The sequence below is a fragment of the Pogonomyrmex barbatus genome, unplaced genomic scaffold, assembly GCF_055798465.1.
Source record: "Pogonomyrmex barbatus isolate J1 unplaced genomic scaffold, ASM5579846v1 scaffold3, whole genome shotgun sequence".
NCBI classification, from domain to species: domain Eukaryota; kingdom Metazoa; phylum Arthropoda; class Insecta; order Hymenoptera; family Formicidae; genus Pogonomyrmex; species Pogonomyrmex barbatus.
The window spans coordinates 195,392-220,599 of record NW_028297127.1 but is presented as its reverse complement, the minus strand read 5'-3'; the positions used below and the strand labels follow the sequence as shown (position 1 = coordinate 220,599).

Sequence of the window (25,208 nt, the reverse complement as noted above, 5' to 3'; positions counted from 1 at the left end):
CCGACACTTACACTCACGTCAGTTCTGGCTTGCAGTTTAGTTCAGTTCTAGTGCGATCCTCGTGCAGGAACAGCAAATAAATCTTTTTCGAGTTCATTAATTATGGTTGTTACTAAATTGGATTAACATTGCTGTGTAAACGTAGTCTATGCTTTTCTGATTTTTGATGTTGATTGTCCATCTTGAAAAGAGGTGAAAATTACAAAAGTGAAAAAATTCATTAAAGTGACTTCATATGATAACTTCACTATCAATTAGCAATATTGTTGATATTAGTCCCCCTTGATCCCCCTTCGGGCTGTTGAACGGATCAGACTGGATGTGTTTTGTACTGTAATTTTTTTTTTGCGTCATCGCGTACTTTCCGTTATTGCTCATCACATATTTTCGGTTACGGTTCACAGTTATCGTTTTTATTTTTGCGTATGACTCGTGGCTTGTGTTGGCACCGTAAAGAAGCCATTGCCATTAAAAAGGAAGAAGAGGAAGAAGGAGCAATTTGTATTAATTTAGGTCGGATTTGCTATGCCAACTGAAGGATAAAATTTTTTTCGATTTTTATAAAATTTATGTAACAAATAGCGTATTATAAATATCTTGTGGCTATTTCGTGACGAATTAATTTTTTTTCGTTGTCATTTGTAAAGAACAGCGTTGAAGCTGAGCAAATTGTCTCACCTTTAAGGTTAGAATTCCATTCATAACGGGGGCCGAACAGTCAGTCATGTCCGTCTCTCAGATGGAAAGTATCCTTCAAGTATCAAATTATATATAATTATATGCAATGTATCTTCTTATTGTAAAAATATTTTTCTTTTTAAATTAAATTGCAAACTATGTATCAAAGTATTTTTACAGAATATCTTTTTATTTTATCTTATACAAATATCTATCCAAGTATTTCCAAAGGATGCTAAATATTTTATGTTTCTGAGGTTCTGAAGTATATTTTTATTACATATATTTATAAGAATTAATATTTTTGTATGACATTGTGTGAACAATTGTGAGTACAATTTAAGAGGAATAATTTTTTTATTTTATATTTATTTAGTTTATAAGTATAGGGTTATAAATTCAATCTTTTACAAATTTTGCAAATGAAAACTGTTTTTCTTAATTGCAAGATAGAGAATTTATTTAATTTGAAGTTTGCGGTAAAGGAGTTGGAGAGAAATTCTAAGAAATGTGAAAAGGAGGAAAAGATAGAAAAAGCAAAAATCAAAAAAGCGATACAAAAGGGTAACATGGAAGGTGCTCGCATTCATGCAGAGAATGCAATTCGACAAAAGAATCAGGCCTTGAATTATCTCCGGATGAGTGCTAGAGTAGATGCGGTTGCTAGCAGAGTACAAACTGCATTAACCACTCGCAAAGTCACTCAATCCATGGCTGGTGTTGTCAAAGCTATGGATGCAGCTATGAAATCAATGAACCTAGAAAAAATCTCTGGACTCATGGATAAGTTCGAGAGTCAATTCGAAGATTTGGATGTGCAAAGTTCATATATGGAAAACGCCATGTCACAAACTACAACCACTAATGTACCTCAAAATGATGTAGATGCTTTAATGCAACAAGTTGCAGATGAAGCTGGGTAAGAATTTGCTTTCATTGATTATGTTGTATCCTTTTTATAATTGAACTAATTTATTTTTGCACGAGTAATTTTACATTTAATTTATAATAAAGATTTTAAATGAAAAGTTTCTAAATTATTCAAGAATTTTAAAAATTAACTAATTTTTTTCTTTGTGTAGGCTGGAATTGAACATGGAACTTCCATCAGGTCAACTTGGTAGTATTGGTACTTCCACAGCAGTGAGTCAAGAGCAAGATGAATTAACACAGAGATTGGCACGACTTAGAGAATAATGAACTGCTTTAATATGTATTGCAATTCAAATGTTTTATATATATTATGTAATATATTATTTCTCATATTATGTTATGGTAAGTGTATAGAGTGTATAGTAACACATATATTTTACACAAATAACACAAATTTTAATCCTAAAAAATAGAAATTCACAATCCAAGTTAAGAAGATAAATTGTTAAATTACAAGCAGTTTAATAATTTGTATAGGCTTAATGTGCATTGATTTTTTAATAAATGGGCTAAAAATTTTGTAAATTATATTGTAGCTTAAAGATCCATGTAATATCCAATTTATAAGAAATTAGTTTCTTGTTATATATACTGCTTATATTATTTATATTGCTTATACATTTAAAAATTCCAATTAAAGTATCAATTTTACAATTTTCATGAACATTAGTTAAAATAAATGATTATTTAATCAGTATCTCTGTTTTTTTTTTTTTTCTTAGAAAAGGATTAATTAAAATTAATTTTAATAAAAATATTGAAGTTTTTATGTAATTTAATTGCAAAATAAATTTCGTAAAATGTGATAGCCAGATGTATATTATATCAATATTTGCTATTTCCATAACTTGAAGATTATTTTAAAGTTAAAATAAAATAATTTCGAGTCAAAATTAAACTCAATGAAATTAGAAAAAATATAAGTATGATTATAGATAGAGCAATTTATTATAATTTTCTTAGCTTCAAAAATGTTATAGAAAACAATTATATTTCAATATATTTTTGTAAATAAGTAATCATATTATTATTATATAATTTGACGAATACTATGCAATATAATATTTTATTTCCTTTTCTGTATTAAAGTATTGCTATTTTTGTAGAAAACTTTGTAACACAATTAATAGGTTATTATTATAAATATGTACAAGTATATATTTGTAAAAATAAATAACGTATAATAATATAACAAATATACAAGGTGATTCATCTTAACAGGCAATATTTCGAAAAGTATAAAGATATTTCAGATAAAAACATTTCAGAAAAACATTTCAGATAAAAGTTTTATAACTTCAGGGAGACATGAGATGATATCATTAGTTTGATCTTGGATAATTGTTTGAAAATTACGTGAAGATCACTTCCAATTCCTTAAATGAAAACTCGCTTTTCATTATATATTCATTATATATGTAGCTTATCTCGTAAGGTTTTGAGAACACTATAATAAAGTTGTTTTTCATTAAGTATTTTTGAGTTATGAGGCTTGAATTTAACATACAATTTAACATAAAGTATAAAATATCTCATAAACTATTTTTTGGCAACTATACCTTTATAGCAATACTTTTATGCATAGAATAATGAGATGAATCAATTGGTGTAAAGAAGAAACATTATTGTTTTTCAGAAAGAATACATCATTGCAAATCTCCATTTCTTTTTGAAAAACAATCATGTATTTTTATTTTACAATTAATCTCATTATTTTGTATACAAGAGTATTAAGATATAGTTGCCAAAAAAATAAATTGTTTACGAGATATTTTATACATGTCAAATTATATGTCAACCTCATAACTCGGAAAATACTGAGAAAAATACATTATTATAGTGTTTTAAAAAGCTCTCGAGGTCAGCTATAAGAATATGTAATAAAAAATAGTTTCCACTAAAAAAAAAAAAACAAAAAAAAACAAAAAACCAAAGTTGGCGCCTACATATGACGTCGCATGCATAGCTAAAGTTAAATAGGTCCAATGGTACTATTTCATGTTCTTGAAATCGTAAAATTTTTGTACGAAATATTTTTCGATGCGTATTAGGCTTGTTGCTCACAGAACGCGTCATGCGTTACGTACGACGGAAGTTGGTGACAATAGCTAATCATAATTTCGCTCTTATAAAAAAATAATAAATTGATTAGCTATTGCCGCCAACTTTTGCCGCGCGTACTATGAATATCGGCTTAAGGTAACATTTCAACCATTAGGATAGTTGTATGAGCTTATTTAAAACGAAATACATATAAATACATAAAAACTGACTATAAATACTAAAGCCTAAGGCTCGATTGCACTAACATTATTTTGAATTTTAAGTGATATTTAATATATAATATGTGTGTTTAATATATAATATGTATATTATGTATTAAGTCTCGCTTAAAGCTCAAATAATATTGATGCAACCGAGTCTAATGCCTTGTGTCCACGATGTTAGAAATCGGTCCGAGATCTCGGATGGAAAGAGAATTGACCAATTGCATTTGAATAATTTGACAATTAACCAATGCGATTGGTCAATTCTCTTTCCATTCGAGATCTCGGACCGATTTCTAGCATCGTGGACACAAGGCATAAGATCTGTACAAATCCGTATCATGAAACATATATTGGTGATATTATGATCGTACCCCATAGTACGATGGTTGGTAACATTGAGCAAACAATTCGACTAGGCGGATTTTTAAAAATCTTTATATCTACATAATGGTAGTGCGATATTAGTTCTTCGCAGTTCTTCGCTAGTCGCGTTGAGAAACGCTTCGCTACAATTGACGTATTTGCTACGTATTTCTATGAAATACACTAGAGTAAGTAAAGTGATATATTATGTCCTTTATTCTCTTTCTCTCTCTTTTCGCGCTGAAACAGGATCGAACTTACCGTGATATCGATAGAATCGTTATTATTCCTTTCTCAATCGAATATGTTTCTTTCTTTTATACAATTCTTATATGGATAAAGAAGCGCGAATAAAGGATTACTTCGTCTGATTGCTATAATTATGATCTTATTGCTATAGCGTGCTTGTTCTTCATTTTTGCATTGATCTCTTTTGTTCAATTGTCTTTTTTTTGTGTGTGTGATGGTGTGTGTGTGTGTGTGTGTGTATATATATATATATATATATATATATATAAATTATATATTATATGTATATGTGTATACAATTTATATATATATATATAAACGAAAGTTAATTGAACAAAAGAGATCAATGCAAAAATGAAAAAGAACAAGCACGCTATAGATCATAAAATAGCAATAAGATCATAAAATACGATATAGCAAAGGTGAAGTAATCTTTTAGTCGCGTTCCTTTATCCATATAAGAATCGTGTAAAAGATATTAATACACACACATACACACACACACACACACACACACACACACACACACACACACACACACAAAAAGACAACAAAAGACACAAAATTTCCATTCGTTTAGCTTGCACATTAAAAGTGCAATTTGTATCATAATTGTCTATATTTTTTTATATCATGAACTTTCGTAATTCCTTGTTGATCTAAACGTTGAATTTGTAAATGTTACTTCAAAATCAATTAGAAGAATAATATTTTATTTTGTTATTTTATTAATAATATACAATTTTCTTCATTATTAAGCATTGTTTAGTTAAAGTCAAATATATTAATTATACGCAAATTTAAAATAGAATTGGATTTATGAGCATCTCTTTTAAGCCTTGAAATTGTTTTTTTTGCTACATTACACTTTTTATGCATACACAATTTTCATATATACTAACATTATGTATGAAAAGAAAAAATATTACAAAAGAATGCGCGAAAAATAAATGTAGGTTTAAAACAAAGAAGTTAATATTAATTTCTAATTATTGTTGTTGTTATTACATTATATATTAATTTTTAAGACTTTACAGTAACTTTGTTTCTTTGTTACTTTGTAATATATATATATATATATATATATATATATATATATATATATATATATATATATTACAAAATTAATATATATATTACATAATATCAATATTTATTTATATTTTTATTGAATATTTTTATATATTTTTCTTGTCAAATACATGTTTATATTTCGAAATATTCAAATTTTGTAGAAGGGGAGAAAGAGAGAGGGAGAGAGGGAGAGAGAGAAAGAGAGAAATTTTTATTTAAAAATTTTTAATACTTTGAAGTTAAAACTTTTGCAGTTTTGTTCAATTATAATCAATAGGGATTTTTAATTATAAAAAATGATGTAATGAATATATTTTATAAATATAATTATAAATATTATAATTATAGAGTTGATAAAAAATTATACAATTGTTTTTTATGTATTATTTTAAAATTCTTGGTAACCTTTATTGTTAGTAATTTTTTTCAGTAGTCTATTGTTTTAATAGAAAATTTTAATTTTCTCAGCATCTCAGCAGGCAAGATTTTAGGCATTTAATTTTTAATCTTTTTTTTTTTTTTTTGAGTTTATGTGTGAATTGAAGATAATACTTATGCCATCGTTTGCCATTATTTTAAATAGACTTGCAACATGGAAATTCAAAGCTAGAGCTAAATTTTTCCCTTTAGTAAATCTATAATCAAATATGATATCGATTAATCTCTTTTCCCCTGTAAGAAATTCTTATTGTGAAAAATATTATTTCCACGTAAAGGAAAAATTTAAATTTTCAGCTTCTTATTTCTATTATTAAATTTCATTTGTTAATAAAATCGTAATAAAAATAGTATACTAAAAACTAACTGATTTGTTTGACATCTGCTGGTGCACTTATATAAAGAGCAAAATAAATGTGTTGCACTTGAAACATATGGCTTGGTGGCTATAATATACCATATGGCTCCTTGAAGGAATGCATATCTGTGTGTCTATAAATAGCGACATGCATTTCATCCCTTCATCATTTTCATCTACAGAAGAAAGTCTGAAAGGTGCGTTATAACTCGATAATTTTTTTTTTTTTTTTTTTTTTCTTTTAGAAAATTGATATATAAATTCAAAGTCCCAATACGCACGCACGTACGCACGCACGCACGCGCACATGTGTATAAATACAAAAAAATTAAAAAGAAATTATTAGGTATCTAAAAAAACTATAGCCGACTTTGCTGGCCATTACGTTGACATTACAACACTTTATAATTATAAAATAATGGCAACCTGGATTTGATTTATTTAATTTAGCAATGAGCATTGCACAATGCTCCTTGGCTTATATTGTAACATATGACATATTCCTTGAGATCCTCACATTCTTATTTATATGCGCTGTGAGATGGACGATCGTTACATGGACAACTATGCGATCAATATTTTACAGAGTCGTGAGCTCAGTTTTATATGATTAACATTTTATTATGTTGGACATGTTAATTATATTGGACTTTGCGACATCATGTAATTGATAACAGCCTCTCAAATTCAGTATTAATTTGACTAATTGCGACTGACGAAGACCAAATAAGGTGGAAACTAGTTTCGCTTTCTTTAAAGTTTTAATTTTATTGCCTTCACATCTTTTATTTCGCGCTCAGGCCTGTTTATACACTGAGAAAAAAATGTTTTTTGAATCAACAGCATTAGTCTAATTGGAAATCATTTTGTTGATTCAATGACATTATTAATGAAACGAAGATCTTGATTATTAAAACAAAAGCATGATGATATACTGTTTCATTAATAATGTCATTGAATTAACAAAATTATTTCCAATTATTGGAAATAATCCACTATGCTGCTGATTCAACAGCATTTTTTTCTTAGTGTACACATCCAATTTTTGTCGTAAATATTTAAAAAAAATTGTTAAATAATATTTTTTCAATATTTGATAAACGTTTGTTTTAATATTTAAGAAGATATTTTTTTAACGTTTAGAAGAAACGTTCAAACGTTCTAAAACTTATGAAGAGAATTGTTTTAAAGTTTTTTTTTAAATATTAATTAAAAAGTTAATTTAAAACATTTTTTATAAATAAATATTTGAAAAACATCTCTATTAAAGAAATCGAAAGAAAATAATAATTTAATTTTTCTATCAAATACTTATTTTGATACTAGTAGCATTTAATTTACATTTTAATTACAGTGAAAGGATCAAATTTACAGTTATATATGTTTCACTATTTAAAATTTACGTAACTCAGTTGTTTTTAAATGCGAATTAATACTCAAAGGGTTAGTAATGCCGTACAGAAGTCATAAAATAACCGTACAAAAAAAATAAAAATGTTAAATAAATGTTTTTTAAGGTATTATTTTAAATGAATAGTTAACGTAAAATAAATATTGAATTAATGTTATAAATAAAGTGTCAAATAAAGGTTTTAGAAATTATTTTTACGAATGTCAATTTCAAATAAATATTCATCTCTTCATCATTTCATCAAATTAATATTATATAAATATTTAATAAATCTTATATAAATATTTTCCTTAAGTTATTATTTCGAGTAAATTATTAATACAAAATAAATATTAATTAATAAACATTGAACAATTATTATTTCTACCATGAATTGTACAATGTATAGTTAATAAAAAACAAATATTAAAGCAACATTTAAAAAAATATTTTTTATTGACTGAGAGCTTTATATTAAAAAACCTTTATGTTTAAAAAACTTTTATAGGGAAAAATAGTATGTACTTTATTACTTAATGTTTCATAAATTTTTGTGATTCAATCTTATTATTCTCGAGATTTGGAGATATTTTACATATTATTTAAAGTTAAAAAGTAATATGTAATCAATATAAAATATAATGATTATATATACAAAAATTAATATTGTTTTTCGCAATTAATATATTAATTAAGTAAATAAATTGAATTAAGGTAAAATATTGAATAATCTTTTTATATATGTATATTTGGTAGATAAAATATAGAATATAGAACTGTGATCTATGCCACTAACGATTAAGAATAATTTATTATGAGTGATGATTTCTCTCTATAGTTTCTTGAGGTCATTGTGGATGACCTGCCTCTTTCTTATCTCGAATGCATTCAATTAGGCGAAGGAGGAACGCTTTGTAGCCTAGAGAAATAGTGGTATTTTTGTTCGTCATCATTACAATTAATAGTTTCATTGATTTCTCTTAGTTTTTTGATCAAATTTTAATCAATCAACATCAAATAGCACATCAAAGGAACTTCTTGGATCAACTGCCGAGCAAAATAATATTGTGAAATCCAGACTAACAATTCTCTGGACAACGTTAATAAGATGATGAGACTGCCTATTCTTTTAACGCTTTTGTATTGCTTTTGCGTCGATGTTAACTACAGCAGGGAAATAACGTATGTATCTGATCGATATATAACTTAATAGTTTAAATATATTTAAATATATATTCTTGTTTTTAAACAAAACCTAATTTTCAGTAATATTATATATCAATGTCTTATCTTCTATTCTGTGAATGATTATATTACTTCTTATAGTCATGAAGATATTAAAGATGCTATGTTAAGCTTAGTACACATGATGCGAGAAAATACGGAAAAATTGGAAAGACACGAAGCTAGAGAACGACAACTGGGCGAGCAATTGAAAAAGACAATAACCATCCTGACGAAACGTGTGTCCGTTGTAGACGGCCTGAAATTGCAGTTAACAAAATTGGATGAGAGGATCTCAGGAATAGAGCATCTAATTGCACAAGTAATCATTCTCATTCCATTTCCATTCCATCATAAAGTATAATTCTTAGCGCTGACAATGTGTTTTTTTTTTGCGCAGAAGGATGAGAGAGAGAGGATACAGATGCAAAAGACTGTTGACAGTCTAGAAGATCTGGAGACTCGCTTAGAGAGTTGGTTCACTAATATCGAAAACAAGGTAACAGAAATAAACAACTATAAGGTCACACCTGTACCAGACAGTAATCTTCCTGATGTTCTTAATAAATTAAATGAAATAGAAAATAACTTAATAGTAGAAGTTGCAAAGTTCAAAGAAAATCTGGATAATAACAGAGTAAAGGTAGATAGAGAATCCGTTGCGCTAATGGAGAAGACACATTCAATTTTCTCTGAGGTAACTCATTGTTATTTTAATACATATTCTTCTCATGTGCGCTAAGTATATTAAATCATATAAATTTATTTTTGATTATAGATACAGCGTGTAGCCGCCAGAATTGAAGAGCTTGAGAAATCTCTGGAAAAAATAAAACAAATAACGCAGAATGTTCAGGAGAGACCGTCAGAACGACAATTGGATTTGTCTCCAGTCTTCGATGATCATGTTAGAACATTAGTACAAGTGCAAGAAATGCTAGAAAACACTTCTGACATATTACGTGAATTACCCAGGTAATATATTTTGAACTTAACTGTTGATATCAATTTTGAACTTTTTTTCAAATTTATGAGAACGACACTTTATCCTTAACATTTCAAAACTAATTGTTATCTCTTATATAGAATAAACGAAGTGCAGACGCTCCATAACGAAACTCAAGTTATGCTGCAGGAAACTAAACATGCGTTGAAAGATATCATAACACAAAGTATTGATAATATCGATGATAGAATAGCGGAAACTAAGGAAGAAACAAAAGACTCGATAGCGGCTTTACGGTAAATCTTAATTATCCTTAATTATCTTAATTATCTTTTGATGAAATGAGAATGATTGTTCCTCATGGATATCAAATACTATTGTGTGTGTGTGTGTGAGCGCGCGCGCGCGCGCGCGCGCGTGTGTAGTAGTAATAGTAATAGTAGTGTTTAATGTATTAAATAAGCAGGCGCCAGAAGTATGATAAAGCTTGTCGACATGTCATGTTAGTAGGTTCGGCGGCAAAAACTGGATAGAGTCTACTGACATAACATAACGATAGATTGACGAATTTAAGCAGCATCTGCATAGTGCAGTTTGATAATAGATTAATAATAGTAGAAACCGAGTAAACTCTATGCTGTCACTAAATACAATAATTATAAGATTATCGCTAGATATAATAATAATTACAGATTATCGCAACCGTTTTTTAAATGTAAAATTTTCAAACTTTCTACGACTGGTATTCATAGTCCATTTTTATTTTAAGCAAATTGAAATTTTTATGATTTCATTTGCCTTTAAAATTTTATACATCTTGAATAATACAAATGCTGATAATATTTGAAAATTGATAATTCAGAAGTTTTCTCGAGAAAGGATTTATAACCAGTATTTTAAAACGTCTCAACGTCAGTAATATGTTATAAAAAATATGGATTCTCATTTTTTCCTGGAAGAAAATCAAAAGAATGTTAATGTAAACGCATCTATCAAAGAAATAATAATTTTTTTATTATATATTTTTTCTCAATACTAAATAAATTTGTTTGAAACATTTTTCATAATGATGCATCGTTTACAAGATATTTAAAAATCTAGGCAATTAAAAATAGAATATCCTATATATATATATATATATATATATATATATATATATATATATATATTTATTTATTTCGTGTTTTAATTCTTACGTTTTTTTTAATAGGATGGACTTGGCCAATAACGCAGAACGTGTTAATCAGGAATTGCAAAATCTGGAGAAAGGTCAATCAGTTATGGTTTCTATGGCCGATCATGTACTGGACACGAAAAAAAGGATAGAGTATGGCGTACATCAGATCCTATTGGAAGTGGGCGACCTTGTGAAGACCCAAAGCGTTAATATTAACAGTACTCTTAATCAAAGATTCGATGGAATTTCAAATGACATTATGGATAACCAGAATGGTGCTTTAGCAAATCTTACTGACAAGATGGAACAGGAAATGAATAAAGTAAATGATCTGTTATTTGCTGATTGGTGCTGGATCTAGTGGCTATTTCTTTTATCGCTGTCTTCATTACAGGTCTGGCGGCAGATTAATGTGATGTATCAGCAGATGACGGAAAGTGCTCGAGCTCTAGATAAGTTGCATCAACAAAATGAAGCTTATGTTAATAATACAACATTTACTATGGGTGGAATGGAGAATAAGGTAATGAGATGTGTAATAGACAAATTAAATTATTTAAATTAAAATAATTGGAATTAATGCAAAGTGTTCCATATAATAATACATCACTTGGAATGAAAATTAAATATATATATTATTCATACTATTGCAATATTATAATATTAATTATATAATCTATATTATTCGGAATTCAATTATCTAAATATTTTCCACATATTGTTATCGACAAAATATACCGAATATATATCGAAATTAATCATATAAATATTTGTAATTTTATAGGTGGGCGAGATAACGAAACGCATGACAGAAGTAGATGAAAATTTGAATTATTTGCTTGGTCGCCTATCTTTGGTAACGCAGGAATTCAATCAGATTAAAACAGGTTTAGGAAATGCATTGGACAACATTAAAGCTTCTTTCAAGGTAGTTCAAGAAAAAACATTAGATCTGACTCATCCAGGTCCTCATCCGCTCCCGGAAAACTATAAGAATCCAAACGAATCTGAAACTAGAAAGCCAGATGGTAAGCCTCCGTTGGATTTTGCAAGTCACATTGCCAATATACCTTCTAATTAATCTCAAATTAATAGATATTTAAAATATACTAATTGACTACATTTATTCTTTGAGAAAATATAAAATTTCGTAAGCACTGAACATTTTTTTTATAATTTCCTTTTTTTATAATCCTCTGTAGTTACATAACTCAAGTTTAAATATTTCATCTTACAGTTACTTGTTGTATTAATTTTTTTACCATACAAACTGTTTGTTTTAGTTGTGACTGTAAAGTAAATCATGTTTGACTCTCAGATCATCAAGTTGACTTGGATTAATTTCAGCCAATAGAAGAAAGCCATCTTCATCTTTAACAAATTAATATTTCATCATTAGGGCACAAGCATCATCATTATCATTATAATCATCAAATTGGAATATATTGAAATATATATATATATATATATATATATATCAAATTGAAATATATATATTGCTATTTGATAAATTTTGAATATACAGACCTACATAAAGTATGACAAGTCAATAACTCTAAAAATATTTGTTAAATCAAAAAATTGTTCATGAAAAAGTGTCATGTATTTGAGGGGTATCTCATGTATCTTTCTGAGTACGTAAATATAGTCAAAAATTATAAACATTTAAACTATAAAATAGTGTGCATTCAAAGTAATGATAAAACCATAAATTAAATAAAAGATTAAGAATAAAAGATTTCATAGTTTTTTGTTTTTAGCAACACATCACGCCAAATTTATGCTTTTTGAAATTTGATAGCATAAAAATCAGCTTAAAAATGACTAAATATATGAACTTGTTTTTATGTTTTTCATGTATAAATATGTGTGTGTGTTTATGTTTTTTTCCAATTAATATCAAGGATATATTCTAGGATTATATTTCAAATATTTTGTTGTTTTTATTATGCACGCATGGCAAGTGGCAAGCTTAAATGAAGGCTTAGCCTGGATCCTCATGCAGACACCGACGCTGATTGGTGAAAAACGGATAATGGGGGTAAATAGTAAAGATTCATTCGCCGTTTTATCCCCACTATTTATTTTTCACCAATCAGTATTTGTATCAAAGCGCTGGTGTCTGCCTGCATGAGGATCCAGACTTAGCATTGATAGCACGGTAGCAAGCTCCCCGAACGCACCCATAGAGACGCCTCCTCCTCCTCCTCCTCCTCCTCCTCCTCCTCCTTCTCCTTCTTCTTCTCCTCTCCTATCCTATCCCTCACCGTAGATATAAATTACGCGCAAGTATACGCCCATGCGCAAATTGTTAACATTGCGGCTGCGGTACTGTACGCACCCGCCGCCATTTGCAATTGCTCGCTGAGGGCCAGCGCACGGCAGGCATGGCACATGTGGTTGCCGTCTCACGCCGTACGCTGTCCGCCGTCCATCTCTTTCGAGCATAAATCATAAGCGTTCTCGCGATGCTGTACTCCAAGCCTGCCGTCCGTTAAAGTCTGTCGTTGCTGTCGAACGCTACACATAAATGAGTGGTGTACAGTGACGGGGTACGTACGCGTACACGTGTGTGCGTGAGTACGTACGTACGTACATACGTGCGTACGTGCGTGCGTGCGTGGGTGCAAGCGTGCGTGCGTGCGTACAATGTGTGTGTGTACATGCGTGCGTACATGCGTCTGTACGATGCGCGTATACATGCGTGTGACATGCGTGCGTACGTATGCACGTACATGTGTGCGTGCGTGTGTGCGTTATTTGTTCATTTGTTCATATCTTGCATGATCCGCGAAGTGTGTACTTTACAGGCGTATCGTGTATCGTGCACGTTGCGCCGAGTGACCGAATCGTTACTTCTCTTTATCCCATTTTCTTATTCTCTCTTTCGGATTCTCCATCCGTCTCTTTCTTTTTTTATCTCTAACCTAACTTAACCTTCCTTCCTCGGCTCGAGCGCTCGGTAAATTAAATCGTGGCACACGCGACAAATTATCTGTATTCCTCATCAAATGGAATTCCGCACCGGCCACTCGGAGTAACGCATTATTGTTCTACTGGGGGGGGGGGGTCAGCGTACTTAAAACAAACGTGATTTTGATCTTTTCCTCCCTCTTCTGCTCGCCTGTTCGTCCTCGCGCAGCCATGGCCTCTTCTAACCGTGGCATCCAGATTGGCTCCGGCTGGTTCCAGACCAAGATTAATCTTAGGCCGCAACATCGGGGCGTTCACCTCGTTACCGAGGAAATCCTTAGGCAGGTCCCCGAACTCTGTCAATTTTCCATTGGTCTCTGCCATATCCAGAGTGAGTATTGCTAATTTATTGCTAATAATCAAGTATCTATATGACTATATTTGCTTTTGTATGGATTAATGTATTTTTATTGAATATTACTTTCACTGTCAATATATACTATATGGTGTGTGTGTGTGCGTGTGCGTGTGTGTGTGTGCGCGCGCGCGCGCGCGCGGTGTGTGTGTGTGTGTGTGTGTTTGTTTGTGGGTATACGTGTATGTGTGTATGCTACGATGGCGTGCCGCGTGCGCGCGTGTATGTAATGTTAGAAGCAAAGTTTTTGTAAAACAATAAACATTAAATTAATTTTTTTCTATAGTTCTCCATACCTCAGCTAGTTTAGCATTAAATGAAAGCTGGGATCCAGATGTGAGAGATGATATGGAAATGATGCTTAACAAAATAGTTCCTGAAGGCTTAGAGTATAGGCATAGCTGCGAAGGACCAGACGATATGGTAAGACAAAAAGAAAATGTTTTATTTAACAAAAATTTCTTTTTAGTAAATTTTTCTTTAGAAAAATAATATATTTTTAACATCTTTTATTTTCTGAATAAAACCATGATTATATAGAATAGTAAAATTTGTAGATTGCTGAATAATTATATATATTTTAAAAAATGTTCTTTTTTTCTATTAGATATTTTTTGATGTGATAATAAATGGCAATATATACTTTAATTTAGTAGACCATGTAAATAATGCAATTTATAAAAATGGATGTAGAAAATTTTTTATAAGAAAAAAGGTAATATATAATAAAGATATGTATGTAACACAAGTATGTTTAAGAAAGGTCTATAAAATTATATTCTTTCTTTAAAATTATATATATATTTTTATATATTTATATATAATTTCAAAAAACACACACACACACAAAATACAAATCTTAAGTAACTTAAAAGATTAAGAAGATAACATTGAATATTTCTAATGTTTCACAGCCAGCACATGTAAAAGCCTGTTTTCTGGGTTCATCATTAAGCATCCCAATCACCGATGGCAAGCTGGCGCTAGGCACATGGCAGGGTATTTGGTTAGGTGAACATCGTGATCACGCTGGTAGCCGTAAGCTGGTGGTAACGTTGACTGGTGTCCTAAGGGATTCGGCGCGTAGTCCCCTCAGTCCTGTTAGTCCTATCGCTTCTACCAGCAGCTAGGACCACTCGCACCCCCGAAGGCGTAGCAAGCGTCAGCCGCGCGCGTCCATCTCGAGCGACTCGAGCTAGCAGCCGCTTTAAGCCCTAGTCAACTTTTAAGAGTACAATTTATTGAGGAGAAGTGAGCCGGATATCTCGCGGACTTACTATTGCCCGGAGATAGCCATCCATGGTTAGTGATTAACCATGTCCTCAACGTTTCACGTTAATCGTCAAATGGACAAATCAGGGATCGCGCATTGTTCAAGACTTCTGTGCGCACGTGTATGTGTTTCAGAATTTTATTTGTGTCTCACATCGTTCTATGGATATTTTTTTTACACGTATAACGAGCCGTTGGAGTTGTTGCAAATGTTTTCTAGAAGTATGATAAGATTTTGGAATCTGGATATTACCCGTTGCAACTTGGAAATTCAGACTTCAAGTTAACTTTTTTGTATAAAGTTGTGTAAGAGACTACGTTAATATATAAAAAAATTTTACATCTCATTTAAAGATACAGAAAGTTGAATTATTTTAGAACGCTTTTTGTTTCAAAAAAATTTTGAAATCCGAGGAAATTTCTCATGGAAATTAGAGACATTGCAACAACTTGGAATTCGTTTTTACATTTCTTGTATTTTTTCTGGTATTTATTTTCTTTAATTTGCATTAATCGTACTGGACATCCGCGACATACAATAATAATAGTGTAGTAGGAATAATAATAAAAAAAGACAAATGGATAGAAAAAGATAGAGAAAGAGAGAAATGAAAAAAAACTGCCACGGCAGATGCGTGCGTTGCATGCGTCTCATGTAAACAAAACGAATTAAACGCGAGTATCCAGCACTCTTCCACCTCGCTCTTGAAGAGAAAAGAAAACAAAAGGCGAGGAAGATATGCTCTGAGGAGAGCAATGGGGGAGAAAAAGAAAAGAACGAATCTGTGCATTCCAGTAACGCGTCCAATACTCCGAATTTATGTAGTCTTATTTAGGAGACTCTTTTGTATTAAAAAAAAAAGTTAACGAATATGAGCAGTTGTGCAGGGACTCGCAGTATCCTTTTTTACACTGCTATTCCAAAATGAGAGACAAAGAGCTGAAAGAAGACGAGGATTACAAGAATAAGAGTATAAGGTACGCGTTGCGAAACTTTCTGACTCGCCGCTTTAAAAACGATTAGGAGCTAAATTAATTAATCGCTCGTAAATAATGATGTTTCCATCGCATTGGGGGTGTGTATATGTATATAAGGGGAAAAGACGATAATTCTCTACTTGTGCGCGTTTCCACTAAAGCTATAACGTATGTTATATCATGGGCACACATAGCGCGATTACATCCTACGTAAATTATAACGCGTAAATGCAGAATAAAAAATTTGAGTATAAAAATACCATAAAAGAAAACTTTGCGAAAGAATTAGTAATGATGAAAGTACACATGATCTAATAATTTTTATTTATATATCTTATAAGTTTAGAGTATAATTAATAGTTTAGAATTTAATCACTATAATTAAAGAGTTATCTCTATCTGTGAATCACATGTACAGTAATATTACTGATCATTAAAAATTATCATTATCTTATGTCCGATTCATGAACAAATTATTTTTTAATTACAGTTTATAATTTGATGGAATCTTAAATTAAAAAAAAAAAAATTACTTTGTATTACAAGATTGCATATATTTTTTGTTATTCAATTTATAAATTTTTCTACTGAAGTATCTTTATGCTCGAATTTTATAACACTCTGCAATGTTATTATATATTATATATTCAAAGAATTGATTGCATCAAATTACTTTTTCTTTTATTATTTTTATCACAGCAACTATATTGTTTCATCATCGAGTTGTGAAAAGCTCAATATTTTACTATTTTCTAACATTAAAAATTGTTATAAATTGCAAAATTAGATTATTTTATGTTATAAAAGGTGCAATTTAGTTTACTAACACTAAAGACATTCTTCAATGAACAATTGGCGCAATTAATTCTTTCGATTACTAAAAAACCATTTGACCTGGTGATCATTCAAGTACATAAGGCATCGTTTTTAAAGGATTTAGCACTGCGGTAAATTGTAATGTTGGATTGTCGCAAAGATAGGTTTATAGAATCTCTTTAAATTTTTAGTTTTTGATCTCTCGCAAAAATGTGAAAATTTATAATTACTTTCAGTCCTTAAATTTTGGATAGATATAATAAATATTTTGCATTTCCTTTTTTATTTTAAGAATCATTAGAAAGAAAAAAATTTGAAAAAAAACTTGAATCTTTGCGACGAACCGACAGAGCTACTTACACTTACACGATATTATTAACTGATGCTTATTATGAGCTTGCTGCGTATCGAATGGACTGGCAAACAGACAGAACAGACGTTGTTGTTTAGTCATTAATCCTCAACGTACATTGACGTGCAAAAAAAAACGCGTCCATTACGTGATTAAATGGACCTATGCTTTAATGTGAAGTACGTCTCTATCTATACAGTTCACATAGCTTAAAAAAGACATTATCAGAGCTCAAAATGAAATGTAATGTAATGTAATGTAATGTAATGTAATGTAATGTAATGTAATGTAATGTAATGTAATGTAATGTGATGTAATGATACACTGTCGAGGTTATCGTATGTGTCGCCCCTTCGAACATACGCAAAATGAGAGCAGCAGGGGAGACGAGGAGAAGATTCATATACGCAAAAGAAAAAAAAAACACATTAGGTCTTCGGTCTTCTCAGCGGTTCCTAGCGTGATCTCACGAATGTGATTTTAGGTTCAACAGCCAGCCAGTTTGTGGTTTAAGACAAAATAATTTTAATGTGTACGTATGCATATTGTAAATAATAACGGTTTGCTGAACTTAAAATAAGGATGCATTCTCAAGATTTTAAGAAACATTATGTGCGTATATTAAACGCAATCTGTAGGGGCCATGAACTTTTTGGTTTCGCGTATTTGCGAATTTCTTTTATTTGGTTTCTTCAGCCACGTAATTTACATTTTTTTATTTCTATTATTATTTATGCATAACTTTTGAGTAAAGTTGAAATCTTTAAATTGATTTCTCAAATCATAAGTCTATTCTTTATTGCTGTTATAAGTCTATTCTTATTGCTTTGGACTAAAATTTTCTAGGCATCGCCAAACTGTGTAAACATATATCTATTTTATTTTAAGACTACTGCTAGCTAGTTTACCGTAGTCATCTTAAATCGAAGCGAAAAAATATGAATTTTGTTTGTTTTATCCCTGCACTAAAAAATTTTTTTCTTGCTTTCATTAAATTTCGTACCTATATTTATTTCATTTTGAATACAATGTATGTTTTAACTAGCTCAGTTATATAAAACAGATTTATGATGAAAATTCTTCTAAAATAAATTAAAATAAAAATTTTTGATAAAATAACATTTTTACTCAATAAAACATATTTATAAAATATACTGAAAATTTTTTTGTTAACAAATAATTATACTTGGACTTAAATTATAGCTTTGCTCTTAATTACTTAGATACAATTCATTTCTAGATGTGTGATTATTGGAGCAGAAGGAAAGTTTTCGGTATATTTTTCTATTTTTTTTTTTTTAAACAAAAATATTACTTTATCAAAAAATTTCTATTTTAATTTATTTTATAAAAATTTTTATCATGTATTTTTTCGTTTCTGACATTCATAAGATGATAACAAGAGCCTTAAATACACTAATTTAGCTATACAGAACTGACTCTGAAACTTGAAATTATAATAATGTTAATTTTTTCAAATAAATACAAATAAAAACTTTTAAGATTTAAACAAAGATAAGAAATAAAGAATAATTAAGGGCCAGTATTAATAATGTGCAATATAATATTTCTTTTTTAAGTTAAAAAAATATTACAATACTCATCATTAACAGATGGCTTTTATTTGATTTATTTATCTTTTACTTCTCATTGTTAATTTTTCGTTGATTTTTAAAATTTCGTAAATTATTTCGTAAGTTAAAATATTCTTAATTTTTTTGCATAGGATATTTTTGAGAATTTTTGTAAAGTTTGTTTTTCGGAATTTATATATTGAATTTGTTAAATTTAAATTCCTTAAAAATGTAAATCTTTAAAAGTCAGGCTCCTTCCGATGCGTTATAAAAGATATAGGAATTACGATCACTTATTATATTTGCCAAGAATGGATTTACCAATGAAAGAGATAAAAAATGATTTCTAAGCGTAGGCTTTTGCTTGCGCACAGCGAACGCGGATCTAATTATTGCAACTTGCAACGCATGCAGGCTCCGACAGTCCCTCTTTGCACTCTTGCGTAAGTAAAAATATTTTCTACCGTTTAGAAATAAAGAACTGTTACAACACACATGTGTAAAGTATATTGATATACATACAATATTACCAATTATTAAATACTGCCGTTCTATATATAAAAAGTATTAAGACGTTTAACTATTACCCGATTACTATTACTTTATTGTTATAAAAGTTATATAAAAGTTTTTATTTTCGCGAATATTTCACAGAATTTATTGGCGAAAAAATATCTAGTACTTTGGGACTTTTGGGGACGCTGCATATATTACTTAAAAATTTCAGCATATTTTACATTTTGACAGACTTGGATAAGTTTATTTTTTCTATGTATAACTAATATATGAAAAAGTATTGTCTCTATAAACCATTTGTTATTTCATAGATTGTTATGTTCACGATTTGATTCTATTTCGCGAAATGTTTACGCGAAATGCATGGAATAGAAACAGAAAATTGCGGACATAGCACGGAACACAACCAGAGAAGCATAGACGTAACTATTTTATCTCTCGAGTAGTTGAGCAGATATAGCTACGTAGTTCAATGTTTGCGATCATAGACACGTGGCGTATCGTCTAACAATTAGCAATTGTATCGAATGATTTCAAACTGCGATAAAAAGATTGGATTGGATAGTTATAAAGAGTACCTACAAATTTTTTAAGAATATTAACAGGGCAATCTAGAGAAGAAAGGCTGAGATAAGGAAATAGAGGATCTGTGTTATATATAACTTTTCTTTAGGATTGAAAACACGTAGCCGGAGCAATCTGGCACTCTCCATCCGAGGAAAACATACAAAAAAAAAAAAAAAAAAAAAAAGATTAAAACGAAGGCTGTAATCGTGACTCTGCTCATTCTCAGACTGAGACTTCTCTGATAAAGACGAACTCGGAGAGTTTGATGGTGCAAATCTTCCTGGAGGCATTAATTTGATGATTAGGTACGTAATGTGCATATTGTACATGCTCTGCTTCGTTTATCACCTAGTACACACACACACACACACACACACACGCACACACACACACACACACACACACACACACCCATACACACACACACACACACACACACACATACGGGTCAGAGTTGTGCAAATTTCTTTTCTTTCAAATATTAAAAGCACTATAATATTTATATATAATTTCTTTTTAATGCACAACTGTACAAATTCTTTCTAAAGATGTAAAAGCATATGCGAGAATCATAAATAATTTCCGAGCAAACACCAGTTACAGTTTATATAACTGTCAATTGTAATTTTCCACTCAACAATATAACTGTTATATAACGCACATAAGGATATATGATAATTATATTGTTAAGTAGGAAATTACAACTAACAGTTATATAACTATAACTTGGTGGCTGGGTTTTATATATTTATAAACGTGATAAAGAATTAACTTATAATTAGATGATCCGTTATCGAAATCATCAAATCGATATATATTTTCTTATATTTATGTTTTGATTTTTATATTTATGTTTTGATATATATTATTTCAATCAAATTTCGACATTGTTATTTCGATGTTGAATCGACCAAAATTTTGATATTTGATCTTCAATGTTAATTCGACGTCGCGTCAACCAAACATTTCTGGCTGGGTAAATAAAATATTTGTCATCTCCTTATGTTCTAGATATTATTTACTACTTAATTTTGCAGTATAAATTTTAATAAGTGCAGTATAAATTTTAATAAGTTGTTTATAATCAACATGTAGTAGTGAAGTAAGAAGTATTGGTTTAATTTTTTTATAAGATTTAATTAAAAAGTTTTGTTAATTAAGATTCCTGTTTCGTTGCAACCATCTTAAATTATGACTTTAGAAAATACATGAAAATGTACATACATTAAATGTTTTTCAATAAAAAAAAAACTTAAGATTGATGGAATACACTTGTTGTAATATCGAAATATATCGAAATATATCGAAAACTCATACTTCTCTACTTTCACTCTACTTTCACTCATTTAATTAATAAACATATAATATATAGAATTGAACTTTGGCTCTGCTCTGGATTAGACATAATTCATTTCTAGATATATAGTTATTTATTGATTATCAAAATAAAAGGAGAATTTTCCTTTATATCTTACAAATTTGTTCTCTCGAATGCAAACATTATTTTATTAAATCCATTTTCTTGCTCTCGATGTTATAATTCAAAATGACTGTAATGAACCAGTAGAAAATTGTAAATTATAGAAAAGTGTTATAGAAAAATATAATATACCTATCTTATTATAAATTATAGAAAAATGGCAGATCGTTTGGATATAGTAATATTTGGTGCTACTGGATATACTGGAAAATATATAGTGAAGAATGCAGCGCAAATGTGCAAAGAGAAACAAATGAAATTTGGTATTGCTGGTCGTAGACAAGAAGCATTAGAAGCAATCGTTAAGGAATTTGTCTCAGATACTGGTATATTTAAAACAGAATTAATTATGTCAAGAGAAAACAAGTCACTTTGCTTATTGTTAATAAATTCTTATATTACAAGAATATATTATATCTTTTTAGATGATATACCTATTATTCTGGCTGATGTAAAAGATGAGGCGTCTCTCAAGAAAATGACCGAGCGAGCAAAGATACTTATTAATTCTTGTGGTCCATATAGATTTTACGGAGAACCAGTTATTAAAGCTTGTATCGCTACTTGTACTCATTATGTTGATGTCACTGGTGAAGAAGAGGTAATTCAATATACGTTTTTATTATGCAATTCGCAATGAACAATGTTAATTTATTTTACTATTTTCGATACTTTGTAGTTTATGCAGAAAATGCAATTTAAATATAATCAAGCAGCACAAGAAGCTGGCGTTTACATAATAAACGCTTGTGGTTTTGATTGTATTCCAAGCGATTTGGGAATTATTTTCACGCAACAGAAGTTTGGAGGAGAAATCAATGCTATTGAAATATATTTGTCACTTTCAACTGACACTAATGAGAAAGTTTCTATTTTAAATTATGCAACTTGGGAGTCCGCAATACATAGTTTAGCTAATATACATGAACAACGAGAATTGCGTGCAAAGTTATATCCTACCAAACTACCCGAATTAACACCTAAATTAAAATCAAAGTATGCATCTTTCCAGACATTGCGTATAATTACAAAATCATATCTTATTGTAAATCAGTTATGTCAGTTTTGTATGTATATTAAATGTTTAAAAATTATGCGAGCTTTATGAACTCGAAAAAGAGGACTAATGCAATTGTATAGATAGCAGAACTAATAATTTGTTAATTGCAGAGGTATACATCGAAGCGACGCGTCTGAAGGATGGTCTATACCATTTCAAAGTGCTGATCGTTCCGTAGCTCTTCGCACGCAACGATTCTTATACGACAAATATAAAGAAAGACCCGTTCAAGTTCAAGTTTACATCACGTTTAAGTTAGTATGATACTAATAAAAAATAAACCATGAATATTGGAAAATAATTTTGATTAATGTACACTTATCATTAGGTCTTTCTTTGTCTGCCTAGCGGTTGCCATCCTCGGCATGATTTTATTTTTCATGTCTCGCACAGCATATAGTCGCAATTTACTTCTAAAAGTATGTGTGAAATTAATGCAATTGTTAAAATCATTTAGATCAGAGTATCAGAGAATAAGATAATTAAATTGATATTTGCAGTATCCGACTTTATTTTCATACGGTCTTGTGGGCCATAAAAATCCGAAATTAGAAACACAAAAATCAACACATTTTTCCATGATATTTAAAGCCTGCGGATGGACTGAAAAGTTGGCTGAGCCTATTGACAAATATACAAGTCCACTTAATAAGAAAGTAGTCACGAAAGTCAGCGGTGATTCTCCTGCATATGAAATGACTAGTATTGTAGCGATTTTATCGGCAATTACAATTCTTAATGAAACTGATAAGATACCAGACAAGTAAGTGAGTTTTATTAGTTACCTAATGTCATTTTAGAATTTATTATTTTTGAAAATCTGAATAAATTTACGGTTTATAGCGTAAGATAAATATAAAATAACTTTTATTTTGCTTTTATATATTTATATTATATTTTTATAGCGGAGGAGTATTCACTCCTGGTGCTGCGTTCGGTAAGACATCTCTGATCGAAGAAATGAATAAACATAATATTAAATTTGAGGTGATATCATCTATCGAGAAATAGAAATAGAACGAACGCTCTATGTTTAGATGATAGAATTTTTTTTAATGCTTAATAATTATGTTCGATTTTATATTAATATTTGTCATTTGAGTCAGTTGAGTAGAAATTTTTACATATTTACGTTTCCTTTTAAAAAGGAAATTATAATATAAAATATAAATATAAATATAAATGTTTATAAATATAAATGTTTATAGGATAATTAATAACAAGAGCATAGCAATTTCATAATAAAGGATATTTATACAGGGTGTCCGGCAGCACTGTTCTCATCAATATTTAAATTGCACAAATAAGAGCGCGCGGGGAGAAAGCGCTCGCCCGCCTGATTCGCGCTCTTATTTGTGCAACTTTAATATGTAATAACTCGAAAATTATTGCGAATATCGCAAAATGGTATAAGACATTTTGATTTATCTCGCTCCCGTCTACTTTCTCCCAAGCGATGAGGACAGTGCTACGGGATATTCCGTATATGTGCCATTTTATAATATTGAATTAAAAATTATATTTATGTTTTCTATTTTAAAACAAATGAATAATATATAAATACGTTTTATATACAATAAAATTGAAATTAAATAAATATAATGTTAATTTTATTGAAATTGATTTGAAGATATTGTTTTAATTTATTTTTATTGTTTTCTTTAGTAATTGATATAACTATCATTTTAGGAATTAATTTTTTTTAAAGAAATGTTTTTTAAAAATATAAATTTATAAATATAAACAATATGTATATAGGGTTACGTTATGTATATGGGCGTCAACAAGGCAAAAACATATAGTCAAATATCTCAATAAAATAATGCAATTTTGAAAAAAGGTTAGATAAAAGTTGTAAGTATTCGAGGAAGCCACATGATTATAATAATGATGCATTTATAAATGGATCGATATTTTTTATGGTCGCTGTTTTTTGAATTATATATTTTATTATATATTTCTTGTTACTTAATATGATTTCTTTAGTTATTTTGGATATAAAAGTATTAACCCTGATTAAAACATCCGAAAGAAAACGATAGAGAAAGAATTCTATCGTTTTTAATCATGTTTCTGATTCGTGTTTTTCACATTTGCTATATTTGTGACTGAATATATGCAACTCAATGCGAAACTTCTCATAGACCTATTATATTCAACGCGAA

General features: G+C 29.6%; 4 protein-coding genes and 1 long non-coding RNA gene across 14 annotated transcripts; 4 read left to right on the top strand and 1 right to left on the bottom strand.

The window, feature by feature from the left end:
* The first annotated feature begins 16 nt into the window (after positions 1-16).
* Chmp1 (charged multivesicular body protein 1) lies at positions 17-2,136 on the top strand. 5 transcript variants are annotated; one of them, XM_089080042.1, is made up of 4 exons: positions 17-192; positions 653-746; positions 1,132-1,597; positions 1,761-2,136. In XM_089080042.1, exons 2-4 carry the CDS (start codon positions 725-727, stop codon positions 1,873-1,875), a joined length of 603 nt encoding a protein of 200 aa, XP_088936168.1. In that variant the 5' UTR covers positions 17-192; positions 653-724; the 3' UTR covers positions 1,876-2,136. The 5 variants fall into 5 exon arrangements, with proteins under 5 accessions (XP_088936168.1, XP_011634677.1, XP_088936167.1 ...); XM_011636375.3 differs by having other exon boundaries at positions 648-746; XM_089080041.1 differs by having other exon boundaries at positions 17-513.
* Positions 2,137-4,281: 2,145 nt separating this feature from the next.
* LOC105425544 (uncharacterized) lies at positions 4,282-12,838 on the top strand. 5 transcript variants are annotated; one of them, XM_089080026.1, is made up of 10 exons: positions 4,318-4,432; positions 8,592-8,935; positions 9,080-9,299; positions 9,378-9,674; positions 9,756-9,952; positions 10,064-10,219; positions 11,134-11,422; positions 11,495-11,623; positions 11,885-12,128; positions 12,384-12,838. In XM_089080026.1, exons 2-10 carry the CDS (start codon positions 8,862-8,864, stop codon positions 12,398-12,400), a joined length of 1,623 nt encoding a protein of 540 aa, XP_088936152.1. In that variant the 5' UTR covers positions 4,318-4,432; positions 8,592-8,861; the 3' UTR covers positions 12,401-12,838. The 5 variants fall into 5 exon arrangements, with proteins under 5 accessions (XP_025073672.2, XP_088936152.1, XP_088936151.1 ...); XM_089080025.1 differs by lacking the exon at positions 12,384-12,838 and having other exon boundaries at positions 8,592-8,686; positions 8,775-8,935; positions 11,885-12,262; XM_025217887.2 differs by lacking the exon at positions 12,384-12,838 and having other exon boundaries at positions 4,282-4,432; positions 8,775-8,935; positions 11,885-12,262.
* On the bottom strand, positions 11,711-13,415 carry LOC148935899 (uncharacterized). Its single transcript, XR_016139947.1, has 3 exons — positions 13,284-13,415; positions 12,363-12,471; positions 11,711-12,113 (listed from the first exon to the last, which is right to left on the bottom strand). It is a non-coding gene; the product is annotated as an uncharacterized LOC148935899 (long non-coding RNA).
* A 39-nt stretch (positions 13,416-13,454) lies between these two features.
* On the top strand, positions 13,455-19,914 carry LOC105425546 (uncharacterized). Of its 2 annotated transcripts, none has more exons than XM_011636371.2 (4): positions 13,455-13,652; positions 14,243-14,404; positions 14,715-14,851; positions 15,343-19,914. In XM_011636371.2, exons 2-4 carry the CDS (start codon positions 14,245-14,247, stop codon positions 15,556-15,558), a joined length of 513 nt encoding a protein of 170 aa, XP_011634673.2. In that variant the 5' UTR covers positions 13,455-13,652; positions 14,243-14,244; the 3' UTR covers positions 15,559-19,914. The 2 variants fall into 2 exon arrangements, with proteins under 2 accessions (XP_011634673.2, XP_011634674.2); XM_011636372.2 differs by lacking the exon at positions 13,455-13,652 and adding an exon at positions 13,748-14,137.
* A 391-nt stretch (positions 19,915-20,305) lies between these two features.
* Positions 20,306-24,666, top strand: LOC105425543 (saccharopine dehydrogenase-like oxidoreductase). The gene is made up of 8 exons (XM_089080034.1): positions 20,306-20,808; positions 22,137-22,309; positions 22,409-22,584; positions 22,663-22,979; positions 23,154-23,297; positions 23,372-23,462; positions 23,544-23,806; positions 23,949-24,666. Exons 1-8 carry the CDS (start codon positions 20,801-20,803, stop codon positions 24,052-24,054), a joined length of 1,278 nt encoding a protein of 425 aa, XP_088936160.1. The 5' UTR covers positions 20,306-20,800; the 3' UTR covers positions 24,055-24,666.
* Positions 24,667-25,208: the final 542 nt, after the last annotated feature.